The sequence below is a fragment of the Scaptodrosophila lebanonensis genome, unplaced genomic scaffold (assembly GCF_003285725.1).
Source record: "Scaptodrosophila lebanonensis strain 11010-0011.00,11010-0021.00 unplaced genomic scaffold, SlebRS2 tig00000159-arrow-arrow-pilon, whole genome shotgun sequence".
Classification (NCBI taxonomy): Eukaryota; Metazoa; Arthropoda; class Insecta; order Diptera; family Drosophilidae; genus Scaptodrosophila; species Scaptodrosophila lebanonensis.
In genome coordinates, this window is record NW_022060596.1 from 1,169,039 (window position 1) to 1,187,524 (window position 18,486).

Here is an 18,486-nt window from a genome sequence, read left to right on the forward strand (position 1 = left end):
TGTTATACCCTCAGCTTTATGAATAAAAAGGCTTACTTGTTCAATACGAATGTACGAGTCTGTAGCACACAGAAAGTGAAAATGAGTATTGGGTCTGTTTATATAAAAGCCAGGGTCTCTCACAAGACCTAGCATAACCAAACTTGTACACAGCATTTTGATTGTAGCAATTGAGGCAGTCTTTGGAGTTTGTAGCTCCCAAAAGCTATTGAAGGTCCACTTAGAATGCAGTTAACCAGTGAAGTCGTGAAGTCCTTGGGTCCGACTTTAATCGCTTCTGCTTCATTAAACGGTTTCCTGGGCTATAATCTCCAAGGTGGTGGATTGCAAAATCACGGAAACAAAATCAAAACTGTAGTCTCAGAGCATTGGCTATGCCAACGATAAGGGCAGTAAAAAAAGTGTACGCTGGTTAACAAACGTGTTGAACATACAAGTAGATAAACATTTTTGCACTTGTAGTATTCAACTCCAGAATCTCTATTTTTCAGTGAAAAGTAGTCTAGTGTCTTTAAGTCGCAATATTTTTGCTTGCTCTCGTAAATAGCAATAAATGAAAAGTGATACCAAATAGCGGTGTTTTTTTTTCTGCCAATAATTGGCTCGTGCTCGTACCAATATACGTGTGTGTGTTCGTCAATTTCCAGGAAAATTATGAAAATAATTAGCTGCTCGTTGCATTACGACAGAAAGTTTTACATGGAATCAGGTAATGGTGCAATTTCATGAGAACTGAATCATAAGTATAGTAATTGGATTAAGGAAATGGCAGATATTTCATTTATTTCATTACCTGGTGGTTGGTGCAAAGGATCGAATTCCATTAAAATTGCAGGGCAGCATACGGAATGTGAGTTAAAAGCTCCGTTGGCCCTGGCTACGTGTGTATATAGACTCGCGCAGTTAAAATAGCTCGTAGGTGTTTTTTTCAATTTGATTTCTGTTCTTTTGTAAGCAGAACCTTTTCATTGTAGGCATTCGAGTTCCGAATCATTAATAAGAGCGCAGATTGCTTTTTGCAATGGGTATGCCTTGTACATGCAATGCGCGGATGGCAGTGCTTATTTAAAAATAGCAACAATAGAATTATAAATTTAATTGAAGACTCCTACTTCAACGCCAATAATAAAAAAAAAAAAAACATAGGAGAGCGCTCGCATCTCGAAAGAAATACAATATTCCAGCCACCACATTAAAGTTTATTTTACACATACAAGTAGTAGTATGTTTGTTAATTTAAATGAATAGTAATGGCTTGTTTTAATATCCATTCTTCTGCTATGCATTCTTCGTTGATTTTCCTGCCAGAAATGAAATTCCTTAAATTTACATAGTTTTAAATAGTCATCAGAGCTAGTGAAGAAATTCGAAACTCGCTTTGGGTGAACAACTTTTGATAGCTCTAGCTTCCATACTTTCCGATTTTTATGTACTGGTTCATACAGACGGGTGATTGGATGACCAAAGGACAAGCAGATCCACGCGTCCCGCCATGTTACCAAGACGATAGTAATTTGCTGCCACAAACTGAGCGAACAAATTATTCCTTGTTGTCCGTTTCGAGTTGGGTTTCAGCTCTCTTTCCGTTTTTAACGATATTCATTTTTAACGATAGTTTCGCCGCAGAAACCTCGAAATACTTGTACTTACGTATAGTACACCAGGGTTCATGCTCATGGACATTTTATGTTCATGTGTACGAGTATGTATGTATGTATGTATGTATGTGGGTATTTTTATTTATACACAAATATGTATGTATGTGTGTTTGTTTGCTTGTTTGTTTGTGTGTATGTGCATAGATTTTTGCCTTTGTTCTATTTAAGAGCTCTACAATATTGTTGTTGTTGGTGTTGTTTCTAGCCGTTGTCGTTGGATTTTATTTTAGCTAAGTGGATGAAATTTGTTTGTCTCTGTTATAAGTGCGGCAGTTACAACAACAACAACAACAACAGCCATTACAACAATAGTTACAAAAGCGGGGCTAGAATCAAGAAGAAGAAGAAGAAGCAGCAGAAGAAGAAGGCGAATAAGGAGAAGAGACAGCAGCAGTAGCGAGAACTGAAACCTTGTAATCACACACACACACATACACACACACACACAGGTAAATACACACACTCACACACACAGGCCCATACTAAGAAACATATTGAGCTTGTCGCCTAAACAGAGGCTCAGAGACTCACTGAGAACGTCACAAAGCAGCCCAACACAACAACAACAGCAACAAGCACAACAACGAGCAAAGATGTTAGCGTTTGCAGACATTATCCTTATTATTAACAACAACAACAATAGCAACAACAGTGGCAACAATGATGAGCACGATGATGATGCCAATGCTGATACTGATACTGATGTTGATGCTGATGCTGATGCTGGGTCTGAAGCTGAGGCTGCCATCTCTGCTGCTGCTGATGCTGCTACTACTGTTTGTTTATGTTTACTTGAGCTTTTGATTAAAATATTTCAACAATAAAAATAAAAGCAAAGCAGATTGGCAAGCAGCCTCTCCGCAGCACAAGGAAAGCACAAAGACAATGGCATAAAGCGAAGCTTAACTGTAAGCAACGATGTCGGTGTCGATGTCGATGTTGGTGGAAATATGAATGGGGGCGACACGACGGTTGCTGGTTGCTCGCTTCTCAGCAACGACTTGGAGAAATCCGTTTTGGGATATTCTCAGTTGTGCCCCGCCACGGTCGTGCCTCGCCTGCATATTCAAAGAGTTAGATGAAGGGCACACATTGCTGCTGCTGGCTGACATTGAGCTGCGGGAATGAGCACCAGAAACGGCAGCAGGAGCTGTGGGTGGTAGATGGGGGCCAATGAGAAACTCAAACATTTTAATAAGTAGCAAGGCATATATACAGAAGTGCACTGCAATGAATAATATGCGGAAGTACAACAATAAATAAATATCTGACTGTACAAATGCAAAGGCTAATCGTTATGTACCTCTCCACCTAAAACAAAGGATAGCCTTTAGCTAAACAGAATATTCAGCTAACATTAAGAAATATAATGTTAATGTTCGCTTGCTATATACACATGGTAGCTAGCTAGTTAGTAGTATGCATTCAATGATTTTTTAAAGAGGACGGTAGAAGCCTTGCAAGTAGGGACTTTTCATTTTTTGAAATGTAAGACGAAGGGTGGCTGAATTTCGTTTCCATTTTCGACTTACACTTTTATTTAAATGTTCGTTTACTACATATTCCTACTATTTTGGCAGCATTTTTTCAAGATAAAAGCGGATTCCTTCACAAGGTCACACATTTTAATCTGAAACGAAAACTGAGCTGCAGTTTCTGTTTGCTTTTAACTAAATGTAGCTTAAATATTCGCTTACTATTCTATTCTATTTGTGCTGAATCAGAAATTACTAAATTAAATGTATAAATATGACAGCACCATCCGATCTTTTATCTACATTGCATTAGGAAATATCGTTTAAATGTTTGCGTACTAAATACTTAAACTAATTTGGCGGCATTCCAATGTTGAAGGAATTATGTTAAAGATAAATTTGAATAATTTGAATTCGATTTTTCGTTTTCAAACACAATTCAAAAGTTCCCTTACTTCCGACTTTCCGCATTTTGGCTGTACTACTAAGAATTAAAATTTTACTATGGTGGCGTAATTTTCGCAAAAAAAGCAGAGCGAATATTTAGGTAACATTACAAAAGCAATTAGATGGAGCAATGTTTTGGAAATAAAGGCAGAGTTCTCGCAAGTTTGTTCCATTTACCTGGAATTCCATATGTCACGCTATTCTCTTAAATATAATAAAAAGTTCGCACACTATTATATATTTGGAGTAATATGCTAGATGTTGAATCCGGACAAGGCAGTCAACTCTTCAATCATCTCCGAAGCAACATTCGTATAGTCAGCCCTACCTTATCTCGAAATTGTGCTGCCAAGATGCTGGCGATGAGTGGCCAGCTATTTTCCAGTGCAGTGCGCTGGGAGTATGAGAAAAGGTGCTCAGGGTTAGTACGATCGCCGTGATTTAACTAAAACGTTGAGCTATTTGGTTGTGTGGCCGAGAATTTCAAGTACTCCTGAGTCCGACCATCGAGTCGCTTACGGCGACATTCCAATCTCTGCTGGGCTGGAAGATGTATAATCATTCCGCAAATTACTCTGAATAGCTGAATGGTGGGCGAAGGCTACACGGCAATGTCGTTTACAAGCTGAGCAATTTCACAAGCAATTATACGTAAACCAAATGTTCCTCGGTTAAGTCAAGCAATCCACAAAAAAAGGTTGGAATGCTAGAGTCGAGCGAGCTCTGCTTCTAAATACGATGATTCCACTACCACTGTCTTAGTATAGGCAGATGAATGGAATGGAATGAATAAAGGAATGGCTACGGGTTTCTGTACAATTGACTTATGGCGATTAAGCTTGACATAAGCACTGGAAAATTATTGTATTGTTTAGGGGCTAGAGAAATACAACTATAGAGGTTGATTAGAAGGACATGGCTTAGCAATTCGTCTTTTCATACAGATCAAGAATATATGTACTTAGTGTGTACATGGCATAAAACTATGAAACGGCGAATCCAGTATCAGTTTCTGGAATTGAATCAAAGAAACCTCTGAGTTTAAGGAGTTCATTTAAATAAGATCCCAGTCGAGCACTGAATATATCTCAACATTATACTCGAACGCGGAGAATACGTAAATTTCCCAAAGTTACTCCTCAAGCGGTTGAAGCAGAGAAGATAGAAGCGTCCAAATGTTGTCGCGCAACGAATCCACCACAGCTTGGCGTTTTTGGCTGATCTGGATGGCCTTAATGTGTGGTAAGAGATCCATTTAGAGGTCCTGACATTCCTATTTATGCGAGACAACAATGGAAATTTGAAGGAAGAGCTGTGGTTACAGCATACACATACTCTCATACACCCAGCCCCACACACACCCAGAAACACACACACACATCTTGCCATTGACAAAAGCCCTAGAAACACACAGGTTGGCAACGGTCGAAGCCACATTTTCAGGTCAGCTTTGGTTAGTTGTTGCCACATACAACACAAAACAACAATTCGCGGAGCATTTATCTGCCTCAGCATATACGTCTATGCGTAAATGATTTTCCAACTACTCCGTCCTTCCGCAGCTGGCATTTTTCTTTGCGCCAAGCAGCTTACCGATGCATACAACCGCCAGTCCCAGGAGCAGAACAAGACCCAGACCATCGCAAACGACACCGTGGACAAGGCGGTCAAAGAAAGTGAGTGTTGCTGCCCACCCCGAGTGGACACTCTAAAGTCCTGCTTCGTTTCGCAGCTCTGGTGGAAGGCATCAGGACAGAGGCGCAGAATCCACCAATTGACGACATCTATGCGATTTTAAGACGCCCCCTAGTCGACCTTATCTACGAGCATGCCTTGCGCCACAGCAAAGCTGCAGGATGCCTCGGGGCCAAGAAAAACATCACCATGAAGACAGGTATTTCAAAACTACGACATCCACAACGTCGCAAGCGGCAGGCTGAGGAGAAAACGGCTCTTGAACCGGTGAGTCGCAATTGGAGTTCGCGGCAGATCCAACGCTCACCTTAACATCACAGATCTCTCGCCTCAACATCACCAAGGACGCAATGCGTCTTAAGGGCTTGAAACTCCTAAAGATAATCGGGGGTGCCATCAACGAGCAATTACACTTTGGGGAGCGCGAACAACCGAAAATAAGGCCCGGGGACGAATCAGCCAAGCAGTCTCGATCCCCAGTTCAGATCCTGACTCCCCGTGGTATTTTTATTGGCCCCCTGAATGAGTTCAAGCAGTTGGTGGCACAGCGACGTTGTCCATTGCATGGCTTGTTAACTTTCAAGGAACAATCAGCGGGTCCTTGCAAGTGCTGTGGCAAATAAAATCGCGACTAGCAGCGACACTTACACACACACACACACATACACATACACACATATCCACACTGAAAAGCGAATCAGTTTGGGTCTCTTTTCCCGATAGAGTTGTTGAGACGCTTTGAATTATATTTCTTAAGGGTCCTCAGGACTACAGTTCCTTACCATTTATATAATATTTAAGCAAAGGAGGAAGTCACAAATCATATTGAAGAAGAATAAATAAAATTTCTTAGGTTGCTAGTTCGAGGTAATATGAGTATAGTGGAGAGTTTATAGAATTTCGAATAAGCTACTAAGCATAGCAACTCATTTTAAGGATGTTTCTAATTAAAATATTTAACATAGCATTTAAGCTTATTTAACCTTCCTTAAGGCTGCCACAATTGCGTTGTGGAACGATCAAATAGTCCAACGGAATAGAAATAGAATAATGATTCGATCACAACCGACAAATGCATTTACACAACCATTATTTTATTATATTTTGTAACTATGTTGTAAATGTGGAAAGGAAAGGACAAATGCGATAAAGAAGCAAATCCCTGAAATACAAATAATCGAGTTGAAGAAATTTAGGAATTTATTTTCGGAAAGTTCTGTTACGAAGTGAGGGAGCAATTGATGTGGGTGGTGCGGAGATGCGGATGTTGGTTAGGAAGGGGAGTAGCCATCCATTTGCCAAAGTTGTGAGTAACCACTGAATGCAGTGGCCACCCGAGTGGTTGCCAATATCGCAGTGGTGCTGGAAGCCAAAGCGGACTGATGCTTTCTCATTCGTAGTTACAATTCTTTTTGGGCTCTGCGCTAAATAAATTCAAGTGATATTCAGCTTGGTTTTCATTTTCGTTGAGAGTTTGTGGCGCAGTTAACGAAATTCCATCAAATCCTCGTGTACGGAATTGACGTAAGAGAGAAAATTGCTCAATTACATGGAAAATATAAGGGCAGAGGCCAGGAGGGGAGGCACACACACACACACACACACATGCGAACAGCGTTGAGTGCAACATGAGTTTCAGAAGTAATGCGCGATGGTTGCTGAGGGGAGCAGAATAAATGAAATCGAAGAATAAATTAAAAACAGACCAGAACAATAAAAATGTATTGTATAGTTCATACAGCAAACATTATTTATAAGAGTGCGGAATAAACTGTTGCCTTTCAGCAATTTAAGGACGAGTACAATTTAGGGGCGAGAGGTAAAAGGAACAGACACAGCTTTAAAAAAAATCACAGCTTTATGATTCCGTTTCAAAATCTAAATGTGCGTTAACAGTTACTTAATGGCTGGCAATGCCAAAGCAAACTTAGCCTCCATGTCGGAAGAGTCGAAGCTTGTGTTTTTGTTTTTGTTTGTGTTTTTGCTTCTTGTTTTTTGTTTTCTCTCTCATCTTTTCTAGCTCTGTGCTTCATGTAGTCCACATGGACAGAATCAAAATGAAATTACTTCCACGCCGTTTGTGGTGGGTGGTGGGGCGGGGAGGAACGAGGAGGCTGCTGTTGGTTGTAGAAAGGCGGGGCAGCAACCTCTGGCATATAAATAAAAGCAAATCAAGTGGGATGACGATGACGACGACGACGACGACGACGACGACGACGACATAGTCGAGCACTAAACACAGACACTTGCACACGTGCAAGTCAGTAAGCCAGCAGGTTTGTGTTCTTCTCTCTCTCTCTCTCTCTCTCTCTCTCGCTCTCTGTGTATGGGTGTGTGCGTGTGTGTGTGTGTTTGTGTGTGGCATAATTTTTCATTAAGAACATGAAATACTTGAAATGTCCTTGATTAAATCATAACGCTGAGAGTGCTTTTGCTAATCATGTTGTACACAAACAAATCGACAAGCTTATAAAAAAAACTGAAACAGTAGCATGGAGCACAGACCCACAGAAAGACGGACAGACGGACAGACGTACAGACAGCCAGACAGTCAGACAGACACACAGACACAGAGACGGATGGACAAACGGACGGCAGAGAGAGGGACTAGCATTTGTGTACACATGTGTGGATAAGTGTGTGTGGACATGCATATACTTGTAATGTAATACTACATACACGAGTATCCATGTATGTGCTCAGATGTATGAATATTTGTGCACACTCAAGTGCCCTAGTCATTGAAGTGAAAAAGTAGCTGGCAATTTCCAATGCCCGCTCCTTGATCCACATACGTTTACACATCCGCACAAATGCAGAGTCCTTCCAAATATCGTAGCACTCTGTGCCTTATTTGAGAAGCAGTAAGACACATTTGGCTCTCCAAAAAGCAAAAAGGAAATTGCAACATTTGTTGGCATTTCCTTGTGCAAATTAATCACGAAATGAATTAGACGAAGAAAATTGGCAATCGCAACATTCCCTTTCGATGCCCTGTCCTGTGTACCGCCCACAATCGCCTACACCTTTGATATGAAAGATGGAAAGGAATGCATTTTTCATTTGTGCTTCCATTCGATTTTAATCAATGTTGTCATGAGGATCGATTGGGCATCATCTCAGAATTGGGAGGAAAAACTGATTGATAACAATTTAAATGAAAAAAGATTTGTCTGCACGCTGCAGGCAACGTGTCAGCGCTTCTCTATGTTACAGAAGACTGTTGGTAGGCTACGAGTTGTGTTTAAATAATTATGATGATAACAATCCATCTACGCATGCACATTTATCTGTCTGAGTAAACGAGCAAACACTGTAGACTTTGCTAAGCCATGTCGGGGACAATTTTGTTTGGATACTATATTCTGTAAAGTTATATTCCACAGGTGCGTCCGCTTAAGAGGGAGTCCATATTAGTGAACTTATCAGCATTGCAGGCAATGGATCTTCCATTCTTTTTATCAGGCAAAATATGTATTTATACTTGTATGAAGCTGTTTATTGAATTGCATTTACTAGTATTATCATCAAAAAAATGCACAATTTCCTTTCTCGGCCTATAACAAGTTGGGTCATTCTAGCTCTATATATACTTCCTGACATCCTTGCTTTCATACAGACAGACAGACTAACGCAGGGACATGGTTATATCGACTGGTCATCTTGCACTAAACTACATAGTATATCTTTGAACGCTTTTACCCAATAAAAGGTATACAAATAGTTGCAGAGCATTTACCTAATTTTATGTTAGTACCCTGTAAGAAAGACTCACGAAGCTTACTTGATTGTACCTAATTCCAGCTACTATATATAGTATGTTGTGAATTGAAAGTGCGATATTTCCGATGTCATTCTCTTTTTATAAGCTTCCAATTAATTCAAAAAAATATACATTTAGACACATATATACAAGTATTGTATTGTGTTGTGTGTTGCGTTCGTCAGATTCTGAGAGCACATTTCGATTGAGTGATTAGTGTTTAGCTGCAATATATTTTTTTTATTTTTGCTTTAGCTGCAGCGCTTGAAAGTTTTGATCATCAAAGTTGGAGCAACCTAGTACAAAAGTTTTGCAATTTTTGTCGACTAACGTAGCTGTAACTTTTATTTCTTTGCAGTCCACCAGCTTCAGAGGCCATTGAGATGTGTATTTTCTGTTGCATGTCGATTGGACAATGAACTAGCTGGCCGGTACTCGATGGCTAATAGAAGAACTGCTACGGCTTTGCGGCAACAAAATTGAAAAGGTGGCAAGAACTTGATGCCAACGACCACAACGACAACAACGACGAAGCTGGGCCGGAGCAGAAAACGAAAGAAATTGAGCAAAAATGAAACATTGTAAGTGTATGGTACTCGAATGTCCTCAAAACAAATAGAAAAGCATTTCATTTATAAAATGTTGAAGCTTTAATCAAACCTGATGAAAACAGGAATAAGCAAATTCCCATTCCCCATTTTTTCATTCTTGCTCTTTAAGTTTGCACTTCGATTTTATTTACTCGTCTTTGCAACTATCAGTATGCGGAGCTCATGTTGCACGCCACGCTTTACGCATGTGTGTGTGTGTGTGTGTGAGTGTGAGTGTGTGTGTGAGAGCCTTCCCTACTGGCCTGTGCCCTGATATTTTCCATGTAATTGAACAATTTTCTCTCTTACGTCAATTCGCAGCACATATTTCCATACACAAGGATATGATGGAATTTGGCTAACTGCGCCCAGAAAATGCGCATGAGATACTAAAGCCAGGAGCGGCAACAACTTCTCAACGAAAAGTAAACTAAATAGCATTTGAATTTATTTAGTGCAGAGGCCAAACAAAAGAATAGATACAAGTAAGAAGAAGGAAAAAACCAAAAACAAAAACAAATAATCTCTTAGAAATATAAGCGCCAAGTTGAGGTTGCGCAACAAACCGCTCACAAGCTCACAAGCGAGAGGAGCGGGAGGAGCGGAAGTAGCAGGAGGGCGTCCCCGTTGCAAGTGCCAAAAAGCGCCGCAGCAATCAAAAGTTCGGGGCGCCACAGAGTCCAAAGACCAAGCCCGGAAAGGCGCGCGCGCCTAGCCTTGCGTGCTTGTTGCTGGCCAACGATTGAAAGCGGCCTGCGCACACGCAGCGGCAGCGCGCACAAGCGAACCAGACAGAAAGAAAGAGAGGCAAAGAGGGGACAGAAGCAGAGGGAGAGAGAGTGGGGAAGGAAGGACGCGAACAGTGACGACGACGACGGCGCAAGCCTAACCTAAGAAAGCGGCCATGGAGCCGCCCGGCGGATTGCCGCCAGACAGAGATCGACAGCTGGTGTTGCGGAATCCGGCCACGCCCGTTGCGCCTTTGGTGGCGCGTCTGCCGCAATGCATGAAGCCGACCACATTGAGCTTGCAGCCGCAGTCGCAACCACAGGCCAGTGCAACAGCTCTGTCGCCAGCCACCGCCACAGGCAACAACAATGCAGCGACCGCCACAAGCGGCGGCAGTGGCAGCGGAAATGCCAACAGCGGCAGCGGAACTGGCAATGTCAGCGGTTCGGGCACCAGTCCTGCTCTGGCTTCCACCGCCACTGCGATATCGGCAACCACTCAGGCGGCCACTGCCTTCAGTGGCAGCTCAGTGGGTCACCATCATTTGCAGCACCATCAGCATCCTCATTCAGCAGCAACTTTGGCAACTGCAGGACCCCCACATTCACAGTCGCATCCTCACCAGCATCCTCCGCACCATCCACACCAACCGCACCACCATGGATCTGCCTCGGGCGCTAGTACGCTCTTAAGTGGCGGGGGTGGGAGCAGTCAGCAGCCCCAGCAACAGGCCATCGAGAAGTTGTCACGACCCATGGCTTTCGATAAGGTGAGTGGCTCAAGTAAATTGCCCCTTACTCCATAGACCCATGAAGACATTCCAAAAGTTGAGACTTTTATTTGTTTCCTTTCCACACAAAATATAATAAAATAATGGTTGTGTAAATGCATTTGTCGGTTGTGATCGAATCATTATTCTATTTCTATTCTGTTCTATTTATTGGACTATTTGATCGTTCTGCAACGCAGTTATGGCAGCCTGAAGGAAGGTTAAATACGGTTAAATACTACGTTAAATACAGAAACATATGTAAATTAGAAACATCCTTTTAATGAGTTTCTAGTAGCTTATTCGAAATTCTATAAACTCTCCACTATACTCATATTACCTCGAACTAGCAACCTAAGAAATTTTATTTATTCTTCTTCAATATGATTTGTGACTTCCTCCTTTGCTTAAATATTATATAAATGGTAAGGAACTGTAGTCCTGAGGACCCTTAAGAAATATAATTCAAAGCGTCTCAACAACTCTATCGGGAAAAGAGACCCAAACTGATTCGCTTTTCAGTGTGGATATGTGTGTATGTGTGTGTGTGTGTGTAAGTGTCGCTTCTAGTCGCGATTTTATTTGCCACAGCACTTGCAAGGACCCGCTGATTGTTCCTTGAAAGTTAACAAGCCATGCAATGGACAACGTCGCTGTGCCACCAACTGCTTGAACTCATTCAGGGGGCCAATAAAAATACCACGGGGAGTCAGGATCTGAACTGGGGATCGAGACTGCTTGGCTGATTCGTCCCCGGGCCTTATTTTCGGTTGTTCGCGCTCCCCAAAGTGTAATTGCTCGTTGATGGCACCCCCGATTATCTTTAGGAGTTTCAAGCCCTTAAGACGCATTGCGTCCTTGGTGATGTTGAGGCGAGAGATCTGTGATGTTAAGGTGAGCGTTGGATCTGCCGCGAACTCCAATTGCGACTCACCGGTTCAAGAGCCGTTTTCTCCTCAGCCTGCCGCTTGCGACGTTGTGGATGTCGTAGTTTTGAAATACCTGTCTTCATGGTGATGTTTTTCTTGGCCCCGAGGCATCCTGCAGCTTTGCTGTGGCGCAAGGCATGCTCGTAGATAAGGTCGACTAGGGGGCGTCTTAAAATCGCATAGATGTCGTCAATTGGTGGATTCTGCGCCTCTGTCCTGATGCCTTCCACCAGAGCTGCGAAACGAAGCAGGACTTTAGAGTGTCCACTCGGGGTGGGCAGCAACACTCACTTTCTTTGACCGCCTTGTCCACGGTGTCGTTAGCGATGGTCTGGGTCTTGTTCTGCTCCTGGGACTGGCGGTTGTATGCATCGGTAAGCTGCTTGGCGCAAAGAAAAATGCCAGCTGCGGAAGGACGGAGTAGTTGGAAAATCATTTACGCATAGACGTATATGCTGAGGCAGATAAATGCTCCGCGAATTGTTGTTTTGTGTTGTATGTGGCAACAACTAACCAAAGCTGACCTGAAAATGTGGCTTCGACCGTTGCCAACCTGTGTGTTTCTAGGGCTTTTGTCAATGGCAAGATGTGTGTGTGTGTGGGGCTGGGTGTGTGTGGGACTGGGTGTATGAGAGTATGTGTATGCTGTAACCACAGCTCTTCCTTCAAATTTCCATTGTTGTCTCGCATAAATAGGACTGTCAGGACCTCTAAATGGATCTCTTACCACACATTAAGGCCATCCAGATCAGCCAAAAACGCCAAGCTGTGGTGAATTCCTTTTGCGACAACATTTGGAAGCTTTTATTTGTTGTTTTCCAATATGTACTTATTTCTCGCTTTTTAGTTACAATTTTAGAAATAATGTATTCAAGTTTCTGTGAGCGCTTGACTGGGATATAATTTGTACTTTAGAAACTCACAGCGTCCTTGGACCGAAACAGATGGAGTTAAGGAAATGTGTATATTTGAAAGGATGTTGCTTATGTTCAAATGTGTCTTCGTGATGTTGATGAATTGTAGAGCATCAATTCTATTGGCTTAGACCAAGTAGCGCTATTCATCGCAAGTTTTATGAATACCAGGTCCCACAATGTGTAGTATGGAATTTTCCTTAAGAACCTCGCCTCGAGCTATTGCAGACAGCTGCAACTTTGATAACCTTGAGGCGGTACAAAGCGTGCCTACATTGTGGCCATCGATGCTGCCGTCGTTACTAAAGCAAGAGCTGCAAATTTATGCTAAAACATGCACGTACGACTGCTTACATCCTTGGACTCAATTATTGTGACTGCTAACTGTGTGGCTTACCGGTGGCAAGCAAGGAGGAGGGGGCAGTTAGCCCACAGTCATTTCCATACCCTTACCACACTTAGACCTTGGGGGCCAATTAACTTGGTACATTCGCTTCATTCAATTTAGCTCCCACGCTAATGCAATGCATTTTTTTTTTCATATTACAGATGGAGGCGTTAGTGCGCGAGATGCAGGACCAGGAGCACGGTGTGCCTGTGCGGCAGCAGAAGATGTTCCTTACCTCCATACCATATGCATTTATGGGTAAGTGGATGCGACCAATTCGATTAGCGAACATCAATGACAGTGCAAATCATGTGCAACTTCTTTTATTCGGTTAGGTTACGATCTTATTGAGTGGCTAATGGATCGCTTACAAATTGAGGAGTCTGAGGCGCTGAACATCGCGAACCAGCTATGCCTGCATGGCTATTTCTTTCCCGTCAACGACTCAAAGACGTTGGCCGTTAAGGACGACTCGTCGCTATATCGCTTCCAGACGCCCTATTACTGGCCCTGGCAGCACAAGGCGCCCGATAACGTTGAATACGCCATCTATTTGGCCAAGCGCTCGTTGCGTAACAAACAACGCCACGCATTAGAGGACTATGAAGCCGAAGCGCTCGCTTCTCTGCACAAGAATCTTAAGGGAAAATGGGATTTTATCTCGATGCAAGCTGAGGAGCAAGTGCGTTTGGCCAAGGAGCGCAAGAAGGGCGATAAGATTGTAGGGGATTCGCAGGAGCGCGCTTACTGGCGCGTACACCGTCCACCACCCGGCCAATTCACGCCGCTGGAGCCCTGTCCGGTGCCGTCGCGCGATCGCCAGGGCCTCAAGCCCAATAAGAAGAAGACTGTCGACGATGTGCAACGCGAGGTGGACTATTTAGGCAAATCGCTAAATCGCACACGAATGAAGATGTCACAGGCCTGCGAGTCGCTCGTCTGTTACTCGGAAACCTTCACAGAGTACGACTTCTTCTTGCAGCCAGCACTACCCTCCAATCCATGGGTCACCGAGGATATTGCCTTCTGGCAGCTAAACAATACATTTGTCGATGTGCCCACAGAAAAGCGCGTCAAACGCTGGGCCATTTCCATTGAAGAGCTTGTATCAGATCCGACGGGTCTCCAAGAGTTCACATCCTTTTTAGAGAAGGAGTATTCGCACGAGAATATACGTTTCTGGATAGCGGTGAATCGATTACGTCGCTCAGCACACTCGCAGGTGGCTCGCAAGGTCAATGAGATATACGAGTAAGTAACGTGTCCTGGTCAGTCGTGTATCGACCTCCTTAGCCACAAATAAATCCAGGCCCTGAGCTTGACATAGCCTCAAAATAAGTTTAGTTTCCGCCTTAGGTAGACTTATCCCAAACATGGCTTCTGTTTGTTGACTGTACTTTTCATCTATTGCAGAGAGTTTCTCAAGCCTGGTGCTCCCTGCGAGATCAACATCGATGGAAAGACTATGGAGAGTGTTCTGCGCGGTCTTAAGAACCCTTCTCGCTTCACATTCGACTCGGCATCCGAGCATATCTATATGCTCCTACTAAAGAAGGACTGCTATCCACGCTTCATACGCTCCGATCACTACAAACGACTGCTGGAGACTGGCATTCAACCGTCGCACAAGAAGCGCTTCTTCAACTTCGGTGGCGTGAGCGGTGCCAAGAAGAAGATGACGGCAGCTCTCTCTAGTCAGCCGAATCTGGGCGATGCGGCAAAGGGAACGAGTGGCAGTGGCAGTGGCTCCATGATGCAGGCTCCACCGCCGGGCAATCTGTCACGACGTCGCGGCAGTGATCGTAGCCTCACGGGCTCCGCTCACGAGCTGGCCGTGATTGGAGTGAACAAGGATGCCGGCTCTAAGGTGCCGCACTCACACTCTCAGAGCAATCTCAGTGAGATACCCTACAGGTGAGTACTCTATGTCCATCGGCCGGGTGTGTATGAGGGAGTGTGTATGATATTTGGCATTTTAGCTGTGTTTTCAAGTTTCATTTATAATTTGATTTGGTTGATTTTTTTGTATTTCTGCGTGTGTGTGTGTGTGTGTGAAAGCGCGCGTGTGTATGTGTGTTGTCTAAATGCTTTTTTGAGCAAATTGCAAATGCATTGCAGAGTGATTATCCTATTTTGCTCTTTTTTCTAGAGAACATTTTTTGGATATTTGATTTCCAAGTGTTTCTTTGGTATTAACATTTCTCATTTCGTTTTTTCTTTTCCACATGACCACAAAACGCAAATTGCAATCGCAATCGCAAATCGCAAATAACCACCCATGAAATTGAAATCCATTGAAAATTGATAATTGCAACGCCTAATAAAACAACTGATAATAAATATGTTACATTCATATATATATACTCGTATATATATATACACATATATATATATAATAAATATGTATAACTCATAATGTATGTCATGTCACACGCACTGCAGTAGCGATTCCATTTACCGGGGCGATATGCCGCAGCGCCACATGGCGGTCATTGATGCCGGAATCTATGCTGCCTACGGGAATCGCGAAAGTAGTTTACAGACACTTCCGTAAGAAATTTTTGTTTCGAATTGTTTTTTGACAAATCAATTAATCCAACATCCCCTCCCAAAAACAAACTGAACTCTTCAAACACTTTGAAACTACTACAAATATGTACTTCCTATTCTTTTTTAAATACACTGTTCAATTCAATTTGGTCCTTCAATAAGCAAAATTCTCTTTATTCTCTGTCGCCCGTTCCTCCGCTCGCTCGCCCTCTCGCTCTTACCACTATCCCACTCTCTCAATCTTGTTACACTGCCTTTTATTGTTGTTGTTGTCCATGTGTACGTGTGTGTGTGTCTGTGTGTGTGTGTGTGTGTGTGTAGGTATGTATGTGTCTGTACTGCACATACTTGTACATTGTCTATCAATTCTGTATAATTGTCTGTCTGTGCGCATCCATAGAACTTTCCCTACTTCTCCTACGCCTGCCTATTGTTCTTCTAACATGCCGTTGTACAATATAGTATTCACATTATACATTATTATGCGTCCTATATACAGGGTGCGCAATCTTTTATGTCGGTATGCAAACATCATCAATCGGTTCACTAATGACAAAGTTATTCAATATCTACATACCGACATAAAAGATGGCGCACCCTGTACATACAGTCCGTTGTCCAGTTGACCCATGTGTGTGTGTGTGTGTGTGTGCTTCTTTACATAATCATCATTCATTATAAACTTGTATATGTTTGTAAAGGTCCTCCCCCATTCAAGATGTATCCTGCAGGGTGAGCTGACGATTTTCTATGCATCATAGGTCTTAGGACCGAAAGCTATTGCGAAGCATAGAGAGATACAATTCATTTTCTAGAATCTCCTATTTAGGAGATTTCCTTTAATTCACACAAACTATTTTGAATAATATTTCTTATCATTAAGATTCCCAGTAGTTTTCATTCAATCATTTCTTGTTGGAACTCAGTCTGGTGATCGTTTACAATTTTGAAATGGAGTAGCCAAGAAGTGGAAGAAAATGAATCTTTAAATTCGTCTTAACTGCATAGTAAAATCTCTAGCATTGTCAGAGCAACTATCTATCTATTGTATAAGTTTGAATAAAGTTATTATTTTTGCATTAACTGAAATAAAGCCCACAACATTTTGAAAAAGTTGAGAGAGAGAGGGAGAGAGTTCTGCAAACGTGGGGAAGACATATTATTAGGAGAGTGTCCCAAAATACCACACCCCCCCCCCCCCCCCCCACACACACACAAACAATTAATATATATATATTTAGTTTTTGCTGCTCAGTTGTACATAAACACAAGCATTCACAGCCCCATTTAATGCCCACGCTTCTACAAATATACAACAACAACATACTCGTATACTATTAGTTTGGTTTCGCCTTTGTACAGCGTTTACCCGCCCTTCCATTTATGGAACTCTATCGCTGTCTGTGTTTCATTTTGCTTTCGTATGCTCGTCGCTGTTGTGTGCTCGTTTTGTGGTCTTTTTGTGGGCTGGAGCATAAGATGCAGATGCCGATGCCGATTCCGATGCAGATGCAGAAGCATAGATCTCCAGAGATCGGCAAGATCTCGGAGCTAGCACTGGATCTACATTCAATACGCCGTCGCGCCATCTACTCTAAGCCAATTTTATAATATATCTTCCGTTTTGACTGTAAATAGCTCAAAAAATCCACCCACCTTTGATCTATGTGTTTCCATATCAAGTGCAACACTCCAAGAGCAACAACCTATTTTAAAACGACTCTCTAAGTGTTGCGTATTTGCATTTTTGTGTTGCTCGCTAAAATCCCCCCAGCACAGATTTAAGAAATCGCTTTACACATTTTGTCCTCTTGCCCCCCTTGAACAGAGAGACACCAAAGACGAAGCCAGCACGCCTAGAGACCACAGTTGAGACTGTGGCCGGTGCGGCTGCCAGCGCCGTCTGCCCCTGGGATGAGCCTGTTGCGCCGCCCCCCACAAGCACAGCAGCTGCCCAGGTGAAGCTCTCAGTTTGTCCGTGGGAGCAGGATAGCGATACAGGACCCACAATGACAGCGCCATCCACAGGCGCCAATAGCAGCACAGACACAGCTATAACCACAACTGCAGGCATGAGCATCGGTCATGTCAAGGGCAACACACAACGATTGACCAGGTGAGTATATGTCTTATTCGTAACAAGGTGTATGCTGAGATCTCGTGTCGCCACAGCACCTCATCGGACGGAAACGGCAGCGATGTGGCCGAACGCCTTCAACGTAATCTGGGCATAAGACATCAGAATACTGTGGATAGCGGCGAAGCTGGCATGAAACGTTTAATGCCCAACTTTACTGAGCAGCGACGGGCCTCTGTTTCCTTTACGCCCAGGTAGGTTACGGTTCAAGTCTTGCCCAGTTCGACTCCAATGTCCAATGATTCTGATGGTTTGATTACAGCCGCGTAGCTGAATATCCATTCGGGCGACCGTCCGTTTCAGCTATGACTTCGACAACGCCATCGCCCACCGTGGGCAGCCAAAGTGTTGTGAGCACAAACTTCCCACCCCTGTCTGCAGCTCTGCAGGCCAGAAGTGCCGTGATAATGAGCAGCAACAACAGCGTCATCACGAAGGACCC

General features: G+C 43.1%; 3 protein-coding genes and 1 long non-coding RNA gene across 4 annotated transcripts in view; 3 read left to right on the plus strand and 1 right to left on the minus strand.

The window, feature by feature from the left end:
- The window catches only part of LOC115629591, a 55,695-nt gene extending 45,257 nt beyond the window's left edge, over positions 1-10,438 (plus strand). The window contains exons 3-4 of the long non-coding RNA XR_003995934.1: positions 9,397-9,619; positions 9,950-10,438. This is a non-coding gene — a long non-coding RNA (uncharacterized LOC115629591). The remainder of the gene's footprint in view (positions 1-9,396; positions 9,620-9,949) is intronic.
- Positions 4,662-6,462, plus strand: LOC115629587. Its single transcript, XM_030526079.1, has 4 exons — positions 4,662-4,822; positions 5,143-5,256; positions 5,313-5,542; positions 5,596-6,462. Exons 1-4 carry the CDS (start codon positions 4,756-4,758, stop codon positions 5,896-5,898), a joined length of 714 nt encoding a protein of 237 aa, XP_030381939.1. The 5' UTR covers positions 4,662-4,755; the 3' UTR covers positions 5,899-6,462.
- Positions 10,439-10,532: 94 nt separating the features above from the next.
- LOC115629577 lies at positions 10,533-18,481 on the plus strand (the record flags this gene model as incomplete). Its single annotated transcript, XM_030526069.1, has 7 exons — positions 10,533-11,126; positions 13,519-13,615; positions 13,693-14,608; positions 14,771-15,271; positions 17,736-18,023; positions 18,080-18,238; positions 18,307-18,481. Coding segments are annotated over exons 1-7 (2,730 nt in total), but the record flags the coding sequence as incomplete, so codon positions are not given.
- LOC115629604 lies at positions 11,451-12,855 on the minus strand. Its single transcript, XM_030526100.1, has 4 exons — positions 12,783-12,855; positions 12,347-12,460; positions 12,061-12,290; positions 11,451-12,007 (listed from the first exon to the last, which is right to left on the minus strand). Exons 1-4 carry the CDS (start codon positions 12,847-12,849, stop codon positions 11,705-11,707), a joined length of 714 nt encoding a protein of 237 aa, XP_030381960.1. The 5' UTR covers positions 12,850-12,855; the 3' UTR covers positions 11,451-11,704.
- Positions 18,482-18,486: the final 5 nt, after the last annotated feature.

Bases quoted from the DNA above. Each gene is read 5' to 3' on its own strand.
- LOC115629587 (XM_030526079.1), top strand. From the start codon at position 4,756: ATGTTGTCGCGCAACGAATCCACCACAGCTTGGCGTTTTTGGCTGATC. The intron at 4,823-5,142 runs GTAAGAGATCCA...GTCCTTCCGCAG, and splicing joins CTGGATGGCCTTAATGTGTG to CTGGCATTTTTCTTTGCGCC. The intron at 5,543-5,595 runs GTGAGTCGCAAT...TTAACATCACAG, and splicing joins AGAAAACGGCTCTTGAACCG to ATCTCTCGCCTCAACATCAC.
- LOC115629604 (XM_030526100.1), bottom strand. From the start codon at position 12,849: ATGTTGTCGCAAAAGGAATTCACCACAGCTTGGCGTTTTTGGCTGATC. The intron at 12,461-12,782 runs GTAAGAGATCCA...GTCCTTCCGCAG, and splicing joins CTGGATGGCCTTAATGTGTG to CTGGCATTTTTCTTTGCGCC. The intron at 12,008-12,060 runs GTGAGTCGCAAT...TTAACATCACAG, and splicing joins AGAAAACGGCTCTTGAACCG to ATCTCTCGCCTCAACATCAC.